This window comes from Talpa occidentalis, unplaced genomic scaffold (genome assembly GCF_014898055.3).
Source record: "Talpa occidentalis isolate TD23 unplaced genomic scaffold, MPIMG_talOcc4v2.1 talOcc4.12, whole genome shotgun sequence".
Classification (NCBI taxonomy): Eukaryota; Metazoa; Chordata; class Mammalia; order Eulipotyphla; family Talpidae; genus Talpa; species Talpa occidentalis.
The window spans coordinates 101,768,146-101,783,570 of record NW_023601212.1 but is presented as its reverse complement, the minus strand read 5'-3'; the positions used below and the strand labels follow the sequence as shown (position 1 = coordinate 101,783,570).

Genomic DNA, 15,425 nt, shown 5'->3' with positions numbered 1-15,425 from the left:
CTGAGTGGGGGCGGGAGTAGGGGTCCCTGCGGGGCGCCACCTGCTCTCTGGTCCCACCAGCCTCTCAGCGCAACCACCCTCCTGACCAGACACCCGCCCTTGCTGGCTGACCTCAGACCTGGCGGGGGGGACACCCCAGAGGACTCAGGCTAGCCTTGTCCTGCGTGAGAGTCGGATGCACTTGCAGCGAAACATGTTTTCATTTTTGTCTGAGATGGAACAAGGGCTCCGACTTGTATCTGGAATTCCATCCCTGCTGCGGTCCTGCTTGGAGCAGAGCCCCTCCCTGCCCTGGTCTTGGGAGCCGGGTCCCCACAGGACAGGGAGACCCCTGCAGGTGGCCCAGAAACTCCCCACGACTTCCCACACCTAGGCTGAGGCTGAGGGAGGGTCTCCCCAGGGGGGCGGCTGCCCGCCCGCTTTACGAGGGGCCCTGCTCCGCGCAGACTGCAGCCCTGCAGGGTAGAGCTGCCGCGGGCCACCAGCTTAGAGAGGGGAGACGCAGCCATGGGTCTCGGCGGCCCCGGGGTCTGAAGGCCCAGTGGCTGGCCTGTCTGCAGCAGATCTGGGCTGTTGTGGACAGGCCAGGCCTGTCGGAAGTTGGGGGGCCGGGGCCACGTCTCTGGAGAGCTCTGGGGCTTAGCAGGTGGGCAGAGTGCACCCAGGGCCTGTGCTCCCTGGCGTGGGCACCCGCTGGACAGCTGGGCTTCCATCCCCTGTGCTCGGGACCTGGCCTGCGAGGGGCCCCGGCCCCTGGAGTCCAACCACCTCCCCGGGAGGGAGGACGCGTGCCCTTGGCGCCCCAGAGCCCTGAGCTCGGGAAACCAGGAGGGGATGAGGACCCCAGCCAGCAGCCCCAGCTCTGCTCAGCGGCACCTTCGGAGGCCTCAGGACGCGCTGCTTTCCACGGAGGGGGCAGGAAAAGGCCCTGGGCACTGGGGGTGCTGGGCCGCACCTCCTGCGCTGCCTCCTGGGCCCTTGGCGGGTCAGAGGGGGTGCCAGGGCTGCGCCCAGGTCTGCTGGCTACCGGCATCTCCTTGGCGGTGCTGCTTAGCATCACTGCCTGCCTCCCACCCCCCCCGGCCACTTCCTGCTCCTCCAGCCAACGCTCCCCACCCCCCCGGGGCTGGCTCTGCCCCACGGCCATCGGGGCACCCACAGTGCAGGTTTATTCCTGCCCTGAACCAACACCTCCTGAACACCATCCTAGAGTCACCCTGGCCCCTCACCCCCAACCCCGGCTCAAAGCCACGGTCCTTCCTGCCAGCTGTGTGCCCTCCCGCCCATGCCCTGCTCTGAAGCCACCTGGACTCGACTTACCTCCTGGGCCTCACCGCCCCGGGGGTGCCGACACTGGGGGCCGCGGGGGCCGCATCCAGGTGCTCCTGGACTAGCCCGGCTCAGCGGGCAGAGACAGCCTCAAGGGTCTGGGGGTGCCTGAGGCTGGCTCGCTGGGCCCCCGCCCTCGGGATGCGCCCTGGGCAGCTGGGCAGCGGAGCTTGGACTCGGAGGCGCAGGCTGCACGGGCAGGAGGGCTGCAGCTGCCGCTCCGGGGCCCCGAGCCCACCTCTCTCGCGGCAGCTGGGGCGTCTCACCTCTTCCTGTACAGACTCCTCCTCAGCCTCCTTCCTGTCTCTTTTCAAAAGCCAACAGTCTCGCAGACAGTCAGTGAGCGGCCCGCGGCTCCATGAGTCAGAGGCAGAGCTGCGGCCGGGGTTTCAGCTGGGCCAGCGCCCCGCAGACCGACACTCAGGCAACGGGCCAGCCCGGCCACAGGCCGAACAGCCACCAAGCAGCTGTTTGCTTCTGGGGGCACCTGGAGGGTCAGCTGTTTGCCCCGACACAGCTGGACGGAAGCTGACCTTGGGGGCGTTGGCCTCCGCCAGCAGCAGGACGTGGGCGCTGCGGCCCCATCTCCTCTTCAGTCCCCGCACAGCCTGCCTTCTCTCCGGCACCCGCCTGGCACCTTCTACCCCACAATGTCTTCTGAGCCGGGGCCGCGGGGCGGCCACTTGCGCCCTGAGGGGACGCACAGCAGATGGCAGCTCCCACGGCCCCGAGGTGGCCCCGGCACTCTGCACGAGGGAAGGGTGGGGGGCCGGGACGAGCAGCCGCGCTCCGGTGATGGGAGGCAGCAGCTGACGCGGGGGCGCTGGGAGAAGCAGGCGACACGGGACAGGGCCTTGGGGTCTTGATTCGCCTCAGCAAGTGGGAGCCGGCGGCGATGGAGCAGGAGCGTCCTGGGCTCAGAGGGCAGCGCCCGTGCACGGGTGGGGGGCTGCGTGCGCGGCCGTGCAAGGGCAGGTGAGAAGCCCGCCCCCCCTCCCGCGCCCTCCCGGCCCCAGAGCGTGCTGGGCGCTGGGGGACACGGGTGGCAGCCCGAGAAGCCGCCGAGGCTTCAGGAGGCGGCGTGCAGCCTGGCTGGAGGTGCAGTGAGGCGTCTGGAGCCCGGCCACCCACAGGATGCTGGAAACCGCAGGGGCCTGGCGGGTGTGCGTCCTGCCAGAGGCCAGAGGCCGCCTGCTCCTCCCTCCTGGCCGCCGGAGCACGCCACAGCCTCCTCGGTGGGGGTCTTGGGAACACCCCAGAGCCAGCCACCCGACGTGCCCCAGCCACCGCTGCTCCAGGGGCCCCGTCCACTGGCTCCTCGCGAGCTGGGCAGGCCTTTCCCTGGAGGCCCCAGGGGCGTGTCCGGGGAGCCTTCCGTGCTCATTCAGTCGGGGGCTTCCCGGGACCCTGGTGCTTCGTCGTAGCGACAGCTTGAGGCCCCCACCCGTTGGGATGGGCCGTCCTGGGGCTGCGCTGCCCCTGCTCCCGCTGAGTGACTGTGCCCAGGCCGTAGTCGGGCCACAGGGAGGGGGACAGGCCCTGGGGTCTGGTCGCCTCGCAGAAGCTGGCCTGGGGGGTGTGCAACCTCCCCAACTGGGGGCCAGGGCGGGGCCAGAGCGTGCCTTTTGCAGGGAGGACGTCCCCGCGCTGCGCCCTCCAGGGGGATGCAGTTGGCAGCGAGCGATTTCTCTGCGACCCGCTAGACCCGATGGCTAGTCCCCGAGACTGGCTTGGTGGCTGTGGGGAGGCCAAGGTTCTGCTCTCAGACGCCACCAGCTCTCTAGTTGTGGTGGCTTCTGACTGCACCCCCTCCCTTGCCTCGCCCGCAGGTCAGGCTCCCGGCCCATCCCCTGGCCAGGCTCCCTGCTGACCACTGCTGGCCCCGAGGCGTGTACTGTGTGGACGTGACCCGGCGAAAGTCCTCGGCCACCAGAGCTTCCCCTGCTGTGGTGGTTCACCTACTGCCACCCCTCCCCCACGCCCATCGGCGCGCAGGTGACCCCTAGAGTCGTGGGGGCCTGCAGGGCTGCACAGTCCCCGCCAGGACCCCAAGTCGCCTCCACCTGCCTTAAAGCAGTGTCCGAGGAGAGGGGCCCTGCCCTTCGTGGAGACACTGGCACCCCCTAAGCAGCAGACCCACCTGGGGTGCACCAGCCCGCCCAGGCGGCACCCGGGAGGGCTGGCTTGACCCGGCTCTGCGCTAGGGCGCTCCGCGCCTTAGGGCGCCAGGTCCTGGCTCCCCAGGCTGCTGCCTCAGGCCCGGCCTGCAAACCGTGCACAGGAAGCGGTGCCCCCGTGGGGCGCCCAGCTCTGACTCACACCCCGCAGGGGCAGGAAGCCCCCCTCCCCCATGCAGCCCGGCTGGGCCCCCGCTGAGGGCGGGGCAGGGGCGCCCACAGGGCTCTCCAGGGGGGCGGGGGCGGGGGCAGGGGTGAGGGACGCCGGTGGGCGCGCAGGACCGAGAGCGCTGGGGCAGCCCGGGCTTGCACCTTCTGTCTTTATTGGGGGGTGTGGGGGGGGTGTCCGCGCGGGAGATGACCAGAGGCCCCGCCCGCCCCCGGGGACGCCGACCACCGCAGCCTGGAGGCCGCTGCGGAGGGCGCGGTGGTGTCCGCGGGGCGCGCGGGCTCCTCACGGGGGCGGGGAGGCGCCGGCCGCCTTCCCCCCGCGCCCCGGCCGCCTTCTCCGCCGCCGGGACAGCTGCGCCCTGCGGGCGGCGGCCGTGGTGAAGGTGATGCCCTGCGCGTCCAGCAGGTCCAGCAGCCGCCCGGCCGCCACGCGCACGCCCTGGCGCCGCAGCCCGGCGCGCAGCTCCGCCAGCTCGAGCGGCTCGTAGCGCAGCACGCGGCGGTACAGCGCCGGCCGCGCGCGGATGTAGCGGCCCAGCGCCGCCTCCGTGGCCAAGGCCCGCGCCGCGCCGGCGCCCTCCTCGCCCGCCTCGTCTCCCGCGCACTCCAGGGCCCGGCCGACCTCGCCGGAGGCGGAGCTGGAAGGCACCAGACCGACGGCATCAGGGCCGGCCCGCCCCGCCCCACCGGGCGCCCCGAGGCCGGGCGGGGACCCCGGGAGGCAGGAGCCCCGGCATTGGGAGCGAGACCCCGTCCTACCCCCTCCCCTCCCGCCGGCAAACTGCCAGGACTGCCCGGCCCTGCCCCGCCCCCACCCGAGGGCGCCCAGAGAGGCAGCCCCACCGCGCAGGTGCCCTGCAGCTGGGGCCCAGGGCGCCGCCTACCCCACCCCTGCAGCCCGGGCAGAGGGCTAGGGCCGCGCCCGCCTTCCCCGTTACCTCTGGGAGCTGAAGGAGCTGTCGCTGCCGTCCGCAGAGGGGGCCGTGGACCCCTGGGAGGCTGGGAGCTCGGTGTCCCGGTCAGGGCCCCGAGGCGCCTCTGCGGCCTGCGTGGTGCTTGGGGCGGGGGCACTGCCCCCAGGCTGCTGCTCTCGGCGCCGCGGTGCAGCCTCTGGCGGGGCCGGGCTCTCACCCTCAGAGTCGGACTCCAGCGTCTGGTGCGTGTACTGGAATATCTCCTTCAGCTTCAGAACCATCTGGCGTTTGGGCAGAGGGCGGACCCCAAACCTGAATGGGGGAGAGGTGGGCCTCAGCAGAGAGCAACAGCCGCCGCCAGTGTCCTCTGCGGCTCTGCGCGCCTGAAGTCCAAGCACTGGCTCCGGTGTGCGCCCAGAGGCCGCGTCTGGCCTGCAGGCCAGCTGGGCAACTCGGGAGCCGCGTCCTGAGGATGGTGGCGCTGGCAGCTTCCTGGGGCCAGGTGAGGGCCCCACATTCGGGGACGTGAGAGTCTCATGGGCCTTTAAAAAGCCGGTCTCCCCCGCCGGCGGTTAAGCCGCCTGGTGGGTGACCTGAGGGGTCTGGTCCTGTGGCTGCCGGGGTCCCTGGGAGGACCAGCCCACACCTCATGCCCCCAGCAGCTCCCACCCCCGCAGCCCAGGGTGGACCCACAAGCGGCCAGCCTGCTGGGCTGGGGTCCGTGCAGGAGGGAGCGACCCAGGGGCCCGTGCTCGCGGCACCACCAACCTGTCCAGCTCTTTCTTCAGCACCGGGGTCTCCATGAGGGAATACCTTGGCATCGGGGTTATGGGTACTTTGGGGGGCAAGTTCTTCTGACCAGCTCCTCCTGGGCAGAACAGAAGCAGCACACATGTGAGCATGGGGACTCGGAGTGGCCACCCAGGGCCCCGTCACTGTCCTGGAGAGGCTCAGAGTGAGCCCGGCCACCACGCGGGTCCCCGGCAGCGGTGACGGCCACTGCGTCTGACTGTGGGGTGGGCCACCAGAAAGCAGCTTGGGGTGCATGGCGGGGGCTCAGCCTTGTGCAGCACGGACACTGTGCACTGGACAGGCTGTCCCACAGCCAAATGTTTGGCAAATAAGCTTAAAAGTGGCTTGACACGGCCTCCCAGGCGGCGCAAGGGGTTAAGCACAGCACTGTGAAGCTGTCCGCGGCCTCTGCAGCACGAGTCCCAGCCCCAGCTGGGGGGCTACCCACATGGCGCAGCAGACCTCTCCTGTCTCGCCCACTGCTCCCCTCCGCGGTGTATTTCAGTCCATCTGCCTGCTCTGCTCCCCACTCTGTCTCTGGTGAATCCTCTCACCCCCTGCACCTCTGGCCTGTACCCCAGCTCTTATATGCATAGATAAATCTTCAGGAAAAAAAAAAAAGTGGTTTGACACAGTGACAGCCGCCGACATGCAACATGGACACCCCTTGGGCTTGGACATCCGTGCGGTCTGCGACTCGGCGGGGAATGGCCGGGGTTGGAGTGGTCACTTCTCCACAGCGCCACTGGGGACCATGGAGATGCGCCACGCCCACCGGGGCCGCCGACACACCCAAGGCCCCGACCGGCAGGCGGAGGGGGTGACAGAGGCGGGAGGCACTCAGGATTATTGGTTACGTGTGGGTTTGGGGAACACTGGCCAAGAGCGTGTTCTGATGGATGCAGAGAGACCGCGAGTCACAGGGTGAGCCGCGGAGCCTGCGGGCGCGGTGGGGTCCACTCGGGACAAAGGGAAAAGTAAAAAAAAAAAAGCAGAGACCAGTCAGTCACGGGGGAGGATGAGGACATCCGCCAGCGGGGATGCCAGAGGGCGCAGCCACTTGGGAAGACTGTCCCGCAGCCCCTCAAAATGCTGACCAGTCACCCCTCGGCCCAGCAGTCCCACCGCCCTTGTGCGGGAACACGCCCGACAGCCGGGGAGGAGCAGCACCGCGAAGGGAAGGCGTCGGCCCCCCCACCCCGGGCCCCTCGGCGTGACCGTGCGGAGGACGAGCCCGCCCGCTACTCACCCGGCGTCCCCGGCGCTCCGGGCTGTTGTGCTCCCTCGGCGCGCGTCGGCGGGCTCTGGGCGCGGGGCCCCGGCGGCCCCTCGTCTCCGTCCCAGTCGTCCCACAGGGCGGAGCTCAGAAAGCTCGGCGTGCCGCGCCCCGGGGAGCTGGCCCCGGGGGACTTCACCCAGGACCGCCTGTGGCCGGGAGCAGCGCCGCCCGGGATGGGGCTGCTGGCGCTCAGGGGCGCCGTGCGCTCCAGGTTCAGGTGGTCGATGGGGATCGGGGAGAGGGGCTCGGCGTGCCAGCAGCAGGCCTCCTCGGGCGCCGGGGCGTCGCCGGGCAGCAGGGGGCTGCCGCCGGCCCGCTGGGAGGCCACCTCCCGCTCATCTCCGCTGTCCTCGACCTCCACCACCTCCCCGGCCGGGGCCCGACGTGCGGGGCTGGGCCCGGGTGGTGAGCGCGGCTGGTGCTGCGGGGGGTGTCGGGGAGGCCGCCCGCAACCGGCTGCGGGGCCAGTGGAGGGAAGCGCCTGCGGCACCGGGGCGGGGGGCTGCCAGGGCTCCCGCAGACTTGCCTCCCGCCGTCGGGGCTCCCAGGAGTCGAGGGGGAGAGGCACGAGGCTGACGTCGCGGCCTCGGGGCCGCCACTCTGTTCTGACGAGCCTGTGGGCCTGAGCTGGTTCACCTGACCGGCCGACAGCCTGCACCCGAGGCCCAGGGCCTGGGCCTGCGAGGAAGAGCCGCGGTTCCTGAGGGCCAGCGGGGTGGCGGGCACCAGCCACGAGGCATCTGAGCTGCTGTCCTCGTCGGGGCTGCTCGCGGGGCGGCAGAGCAGCCGGGGGGGCCCCTGCTCCCCAGCAGAGCCTGGGTCCGGCTGCCGCGGCGAGGCCTCTCTCAGGGGCGGGCTCTGGGAAGCTTCCTGGTCCGTGTCCACGTCGATGATGGGAAACAGCTCACAGGATTTGGCACTAACTTCCAGAACTTTCCTTTCTTCGGGGGGCTCATGAAAAACAGACTTGACTTGGGTTTGCTGTAGCTCCAGCTCTTCGTCCGAATCTAACAAGAGGATGACCTCGTCCTCCCTGCTCCCGTGGGCCGGGGGGCTCTGGGAGCTGCCGCTGCTGTGGTCAGGTTGGGGCTGGGTCAGGTCGATGGACAGAGATTTCTGGGGGGAAATCAGGACCCCTTTATTTCTGCGCCCCCACAGGGAAGCCCGCTGCTGGCCCTTCTGGCAGCTTGGGTCGCCAGGTGACGAGAGGCTGTGCCTGCTCCTCTTCCGCTGTGATGGCGAGTCCTGGGGGGTCAGCCTGGCAGCTCCGCGCGGTGACTGGGGTACCGGTGGGGCCGAGTCAGCCTCGAGGTGAGGGTGAGGCTGTGCCCGGTGGGGGCTCCTGCCTTGAGGAGGGGCCTGTGATGACAGGTGGGGGCAGGACAGGGCAGGGGAACTCCCCAAGCCCCTGTCCTCCCCTGTGCCGCTCCCCTCCTCTCCTGCACTGGAGATTCGGGGTGCTTGGGGGCATCCTCCTTGAGTCAGCAAAAAGGGCTGTTCGTCGTCATCAGCGTCGACCGAGACCGGAAAGGCGCCTCCTTCCCTGTGCGCCCGGCAGCCCTGAGGGGGACCAGCGGGGCTGGACGGGTGCGGAGCTCCCGAGGGGGTCTCTTCTCCCTCCTCCCCGTCGGAACACTGGCCCCGGAGCAGCAGGCCCGAGGACTGTCTCACGCAGCTCCCCGCAGTTAGGGCTGTATGCGTGGCCCGGACGCCTCCTGGGCCGTCCTCCGGCTGCCCGCTCTCCTCCTCGGCCCCGGGGGTGCCGCCCCGCGGGAGCCGCTTCCGCTGAGTGGCTGCGAATTCATAAATTTCCTCCATTTCTGCTTCATTCACCTTTTCTCTGTCTTCTTCGCAGTTCTCGGGTTTCAACAGAGCCGCCGCCGCCTCCTCCTCCTCCTCACCGACCCACATGGCCCTCAGGAGCGCGTGGAAGTTCTCCGCCCGGCTCTCGCAGGCCTCGTCTCCCCGCCCCTCCTGCTGGCCGTCCTCCGTGTCCGGCGCGGCAGCCGCCCGCTCGCACAGGCGCGCCAGCTCCCCGACTCCGAACCTGCAGCGGGAAACGCCACGTCACCGCCAGCCTGCCGGGGCACTGGCCCCCCCAGCGGGGGCGGGGAGCAGAGCCCCAGGGCAGAACACCCGCTCCCCGGGATGCCGGGCTGAGCTCTCACCCCGCACACCTGGGCCCCTCGGTTCTAGGGCCAGGGGTTCCTGCGACCTCAGGGCAGGTTACACTCCAACCCGGGGGTGCACAGTGGAGCTGAGGCTACAGGAATTGGGGTGCTGCCTTGAAGATGCTCAAAGCCTTGTGATGGGCACACCCAGAGCCCACAGCTGTCGGTCGGTCCAGGCTGACATGGGCTGCCGCCACCTGCTCGAGGTCCCCAGGCTAACAGCCTGCAGCCCAGTGGGTGACGAGCCTGGACGCACCACGTCTCACCCGAGGCCCTCAAGCCTGTCGGGCTGAACTACCTGGCCCTCTCCTGGAGTGGGCCCGCCCACAGGTACACTCAGGGAGTCAGACCAAGCACTTGGTCCACTTCCGCTTTCGGGACTTAGAAAAGAGCTGCCGCCGTCCAACTTTCGTGGCATAATAATCAAGGCAGGCAGTGTCTGGGGGACGAAAGATCACTCTCCCACCAGACTCTGGGAGCTAGGACCCGGCCTGCAGCGCCACTTCAGCAGCACTGGCTGCTCTAGCCAGACTCCAACTGCAATTCTGGACAGGACCAGCTGGGCCCGGTTCCAGGTCATCACCGGTCAAAACCCGGATGAAGAGATGCAGGAGGGCCTGAGCCCGATCCTCCCGTGAGCCATCGACTGCTAATCCCTGTCAGTGTCAAAGGCCGTGAAGTAAACGGTAAGAACAAGCCAGACCTGTGGGCCAGGGAAGCCAGGTCGGGGGCCAGCTGGGGAGGGAGGTGGGTGTCGGCGGTGTAGAGGTAGTGCAGGAAGGCGCGGGCAGCCTCCGTGCTCACGTCGCTCAGCAGCACACGCTGGGTGGGCATGTCGCCGTCCTCCACAGCAGAGAAGCTGTTGCTGCTCACCTGAGAGTAGAGGGAAACCCAAGCTGACGGTCAGGACAGTGGTGCCCTGGGGCAGACGCCAGGCCTGGTGAGCGCAAGCACCATGCGCCTCCTGCCCGGGCTGTAGGCCAGGCCGTGCGGGGCTCGCCGTCCACAGGCTGGGCCGAAGCTTCTGCTTTCACAGCCAGAGCAGGGTAGAGAGCCCCAGCCCAGGTCGTCCCCATGGCAAGCCTGTCCGAGGAGGCGGACCGCGTTCCCGGGGCCACTCGTGTCGTGTCAGCCAGGGCAGACACGAGCTGGAGAACTGCCGAGGCCAGTGGCTCAGCCTCAAGGGTGGACGGGGCGCCTTTATGGTTATGCAAGTGGGGAAGAGGAAGCGGTTCTGTGGGGAAGGCATGTTCACTCACAGGAATGAGAAGCCCAGCGCTTCCCAACCCTAGGCCGGCTCTGCACGCTGCCTGCCCTCAGCCGTCTCCATGTGAGCGGCGCCTTTGAGGCAGCAGAGGAGAAAGGCTGGGGTGTGGGGGTAGAGAGGGGGTTCCAGAGTGGGGTGGCAGGGGCAGGAGAACAGGCTCTGCAGAGCCCTGACGGGTGAAGGGCATGAGGTGCGGGGCCGGCTGGGCGCGGGGGGCGGGGGTTCGGGGGGCGGGGGGGCTGCGAGCACGTACATGCTGCGTGAGGAGCGGGCACCGGGCGTACAACACAAACTTGTGGGCGTGGAGCAGCTCCCCGCTGTCCGTCTGGAACTGGACGTCGCTCAGCTGTGGGTTGTTGACCATGGCGCCCAGGTCAGCCACCAGCAAACTCAGGGAGCGCTGAGGAGAGAGCAGAGTGCGGAGCGGCTGAGCAGGTCGGGGGCTGCGCTCCTCCCGCCAGGTGCCTACGTGGGGCCACGGGAGCCACCACGCAAACACCAGCTTCCTTCTCAGCCCTCGCCTCGCCGAAGCCCCAGCCTGAGCGGGATTCAGCGAGGCCGAGGGCCGGGTCAAGACGAGGCAGTGTGGCCAAGCCGGTGCCCGCACATGGGGGCCAAAGGGGGGTTGCCGGCCTGCCATGGGGGGCTGGGCCCCAGTAGACCCCGGCGCAGTGGTTGCTGTCGCAGATGCTCTGCTAGGACACCCCCTCCCAGAAAGACCAGCTCTAACCCTGGTGGTGGCCGCCTCCCTCGTGAGCTGTCGGCTGGGGCCACCGGGACCTGCACAAGGGGCCACGGTCAGTCCCAGCAAGAGAGCAGAACTGGAGAAATGGGCACCACAGCAGACGTGTGTGCGGTGCTGACCCCAGAGTCCAGCCCAGGGTCCAGGGCCTGGCTACCCAGCTGCCCAGCGCTCAGTGATAACAGGTTGGACTAAAGCCTCGCGGCAGAGCCCCAAGCGGGACAGGCGGCTGGGGGCTCTCACGGGCTCAGGCCCCCCAGGGCCCGCGGACACCCTGACCACAGCGCTCAGGACAAGGTGGGGCGGCAGGGCCAGGCAAGGTACAAGGTCAGCAGTGCTTACCGTCGCCTGGCTGCCGCCCTCCAGCTGTGTCTCCTCGGCCGGCAGGACAAAGCCCGTCAGTGGAAGGCAGCCGGGCAATGAGTCCATCCCTGAGAGAAGGGTGCGCGGGTTAAAGGAACGCCCCCACGAGGTTGGCTGTGGGGAGGTGCACTTGCCAGTGTCGGCTGGTCAGCGCCCAGGCCCCTGGAGGATGCACTTTCCCGACGCCCTCCGTGAGCCAACTGCCCATAAGCCTGTCTTACCCCCTTCCAAGAGGGGCATGGGCAGTAAAACAGACAAAACTGGCCCACAGTGCCCAGCACCGGGTCAGCTGCTCCGCCGCGGCTCAAGCTGAAGGGAGCTGACAGACTTGCCATCCTGCGCCACCTTTAAGAGAAGAGAGCCCCAGAGCCTTCCCCCCGCCTCCTGGAGGCGCCCTGCAACCTCAGAGGCCTGGATCTGAGAGGCTATCAGGGTACTGCAAGGACTGTTCTGTCCTGGCCCTAGTCCCGGCCCAGGAGCGGGTGTCTGGGGCGGGCTGACCCAGGGGCCCCTTCAGTGTCTCACCTGCGGCCCCCTCCGAGCCAGTGGGGTCCCCGCTGCAGGGCTGCGGGCTGGCGCTCAGCCCCTCCCCCGCCAGGTCCACGAGGTCCTGCAGGGCCTGGTGCTCCCTCTGGCTGGCAGAGGGTGACAGCGTCGGGGGGCCGGGCCATGCGGGGCAGGTGCTGTGGGGGGCAGGTGATGTTCCGGAGCCCAGCCCTGGCTGCTCAGGTGGCCCTGCGGGTTCCTGTGTGAGCACCTGGGGAAGTCAGAGTGGGGCGGTGTGTCCACTGAGCAGCCCCGGTGCCCTGCGGGCTTCTGTCCAGGGCCGTCAACAGGCGTCTGCCCCTGCCCCAGGAGGAGCAGGGCACCCCAGCCACAGAAAGGTCCCAGGCCGCTCTCCCCACGGTCTCACTCGGATGAGTGCCGACTTCAGGGCCTCCAGCACGGGGTGCGTCTGCTTCCCGGACCCCTGGCTGGGCCTGGGAGTCCACATTCTAAATAGATGCTCGAGAACAGGATACGTTTGGGCTCACGTGGCCCTCCCTGCCCTTCCCGGGACAGCCCTCTGGTTGCTGCAGAGAAATACCTACCTGTGGCCGACACCCTGGGGCTCAGCCCCTCCTCAGCCCTCCTGTCCCCCGCCCCAGTTGTTGGTGCCAGAGCTGAGTTCCCTCTCCAGCCCACCTTCGGGTGCAGCGGGGACGCACCTTGGTGGGCCGCTGGAGCACCAGGGGCGGTACCAGACTGGCCGTGTAGAAGGAGTCCAGAGCCCAGGCCTGGGTCAGGGCACTGCCCTCCCACAGGGAGTGCTGCTTTCCTGCAGGTGGACGCAGACACCAGCTGGCCCTCTCCAGCTCTTCCTTCAGCCGCCCGCCCGCGGGGAGGGGGGGCGTGCTGGCCAACTCAGCTTCCTCGGCCAGGAGCTGGGCCACGCGGTCCTCGATCTGCCTGCCCGTGATCTCCGCGTCCTGCACCAGCAGCCGGGGTGGGGACGCAGCTTTCTTCTTGCGACTCTTCTTTTCTAGGGAGCAAAGCACCAGTCAGGGATGTGCCGCCGCCGTGCTGCCTGCCCCTGCGGGAGCCTCACGCACCTGCTCCCGGTCGCAGCCTCTCAGCAGCAGCACTGCCTGGTCTGAGCGCCACCGGCCTGGCCTCCAGCTCCGAGCGCGACAGGGCCATGGCCACCAGCAGGTCCTCGGACGGCGCCTCGGGCCCGCTGACCCTCCACCTCTTCTGAGGCTCCTTCCTGCTGGCGGCCCCCTTCCGCTTCAGGCCTCCGCTGAGACTGCTGAAGCTTAAAGGCGGCCCAAGGGAGAGATCAGTGGGGGCTGGCGGGCGCGCGTCCTCCTCTGAGCTGGTCCCTGCGGGGCCTGGGAGGCTGGGCCCTCCTTGGTGGGGGCGAGAGGGCAGGGAGATACGTGGGGCTTCCTACGCCCCTCGGGCAGCCCCGGTCTTCCTGAGGCAGGAGGTGCCCCTGCCCAGCTGAGGGAAAGGCCACCCACACAGGCAGCTGCTCCCAGGCCAGCTGGCAGCAACCTTTCTGCTTTGGAGATTCACGTCAAGGACTTTCCGGCCACAGAGGACTGAGTGCCTGGGACCACGGGGGAGGCGAGGGAGCAGCAGCCCGGGCTCGCCTCCCTGAGGGCGCCTGATGTTCACCAAAGCCAAGACCAGGCTTGTGCCAGACCAGGCTTGCCGGCAGGTGGTCAGCTCCAGCCTCCTGGGGCCTGTATCACGACTGCCTCCCGGAGGGCGAGGGGCTGCAGTGGGGGTGGGGCTGCTGCAGGCCGCATCTCTGGGCCCACAGGCAGGTCAGGGCCCTTGCTCTGTCACCAAAGGAGAGAAGTTCCAGAGCTACAGGAGCCCAGGGCCCGCGTGGCCTATAAGAGGCTGGCGTGGAGGGGAGCGCCAGGCCTGCCGCACCTGTGACGCGCACACGCAGGACTCGTTTCCAGCCATCAGCAGGGCCCCTGCTCTAACTCTCAAGCATTCAATTCACACACACAAAAAGAAAGTCCGTGGCTCTGTCTGAGCAACACCGAGCCGGCGAGTCACTGCACGTGAGCGGCTGGACGTGGGGGCACCGCGCTGTCCCGCCTGGAAGCACCAAGCTGCTCAGAGAGTGGACGCAGGAACTCGAGTCCACCCTGATCTTTCTGAAGACACACTGCGTGGGCCACTTCAGAGCCTTCAAGAGGCAAAACCTGTCCCCTCTGCCGTCCCTCGGGATGCCCCTGATTTCCTCTCAGACGTCTCGCTTCCAGAATCAGAGGGCTGTCACTCCCCAACACTACAGCAGGCCTTAGGAAAGAAAAATCGGGGCCTCTCTGGTGGCCTAGGGGTTCAGTCTCAGGCTATCACTGCCAAGGCCTGAGTTCATTCCCCGGCCAGGGCGCTGACCCACAGGGCACAGCAGACCTCTCCTGTCAGCAGTGGATTCCAGTAGCTCTGCCTGTTCTGCTCCCTACTCTGTCTCTGGTGAGTCCTCTCACCGCCCCCCCACACCGCTGACCTACACCCCAGTTCTTCTACACACAAAAAAGGTATATTAAAAGAAATAGACTCCCCAGAGTGCTTCCCTGAGGGGCTTCCCTCTCACCTGGGCACTGGAGCGGGCAAGCTGGGGGCCCCCTCAGGCTGTGCCATCTGCAGCCGCACAGCCTGGAGCAGGAGCTGGGGGCCGACTTCCATCCTCGCTGCACACTGTTTCAAGTGGCTGGTTCTGCTCTTGGTGGTGAGAAACGGTTTGCCACAGATGGGGCACTCGGGGATCTGTGGTGCCGAAGGCCTCGTCGCCTTTTCCACCTCATCCAGGCACCTGGCAGAAGAGGTAAGCGCTGTGGGTCCAGAGCCCCGACAGCCCCGGTGTCAGCCCCGTGCCACAGATGCTGCCTCCAGGCACTGAGTTCAGGGGTCTGGAAAACACAAAGCACCTCGCGACCCAGCAATTCCAGGCCTCGGTGCAGGCCCAGAGGACTGAAGACACAGAGGACACCCGAAGGTGGGAGACGGTCTGGTGTCCACTGGCAGAAGACAGATGAGCAGAATGTGGTCCATCCATACAAAGAGGCAGAAACCAGCCACACAGCAGCTCTGACCCCGAACAACATGGATGAGCCCTGAGGAGGAGGCTGAAGAGGGCCCCACAGGCCCGGGGTGTGGTCCCACTGCGGGAAACATCCAGAGCAGGCGAGCCAGAGGCAGGGTAGGCCGGAGGCCGCCAGGGGCTGGGGCCACGGGGGCATGGAAGCGAGTGCCCATGGCGCGACCTCTCCGGGGGCTGCAGCGACGGAGCACAGCTCTGAAAGGGCGCGCTGTATGTCACGTCGCATGGCCCGGCTCTGCAGCATGAGCCCTGCAGCCCCGGGAGCACGGGCCCCCACCCGTGCCTACCGGTTCACGTGCTGCTCCCTCCGAATCACGTTCATGGCCGAGAGGTTCTTGTGACAGATCTGGCAGAAGAACAGCCCCTTCTCCTCCAGGCTGTCGCCCCGCGCAGCCGCATGCTCCTGCCCAAGCTCCTGCTGCAGGGCCCAGGCCACGGCAACATCGCTCTCTGTGACAGGGAGCCTGGGCCCAGTCCCTATGGAGAGGCGGGAGACCGTGAGGGCGCACCCCCTCAGGGCCAGACCCTAGACACGCATCCACACTTCAGTGCAAGTCTGGACTCGGGATGCCAGGGCAGCCGGCTTCCTGCAGTGTAAAAGCCGCCGGGCAAG

At 68.4% G+C, this 15,425-nt stretch overlaps 1 protein-coding gene across 1 annotated transcript in view; it reads right to left on the bottom strand.

Annotated features, from left to right (window-relative positions):
• Positions 1–3,960: 3,960 nt before the first annotated feature.
• Positions 3,961–15,425, bottom strand: part of SLX4 (SLX4 structure-specific endonuclease subunit) — a 15,595-nt gene continuing 4,130 nt past the window's right edge. Inside the window, 13 exon segments of the mRNA XM_037508092.2 lie at positions 3,961–4,315; positions 4,616–4,903; positions 5,360–5,459; positions 6,633–7,153; positions 7,156–8,709; positions 9,537–9,706; positions 10,354–10,500; positions 11,185–11,273; positions 11,731–11,962; positions 12,414–12,727; positions 12,798–13,000; positions 14,306–14,524; positions 15,100–15,289. Of these exon segments, the coding sequence (XP_037363989.1) occupies positions 3,961–4,315; positions 4,616–4,903; positions 5,360–5,459; positions 6,633–7,153; positions 7,156–8,709; positions 9,537–9,706; positions 10,354–10,500; positions 11,185–11,273; positions 11,731–11,962; positions 12,414–12,727; positions 12,798–13,000; positions 14,306–14,524; positions 15,100–15,289 (4,382 nt within the window).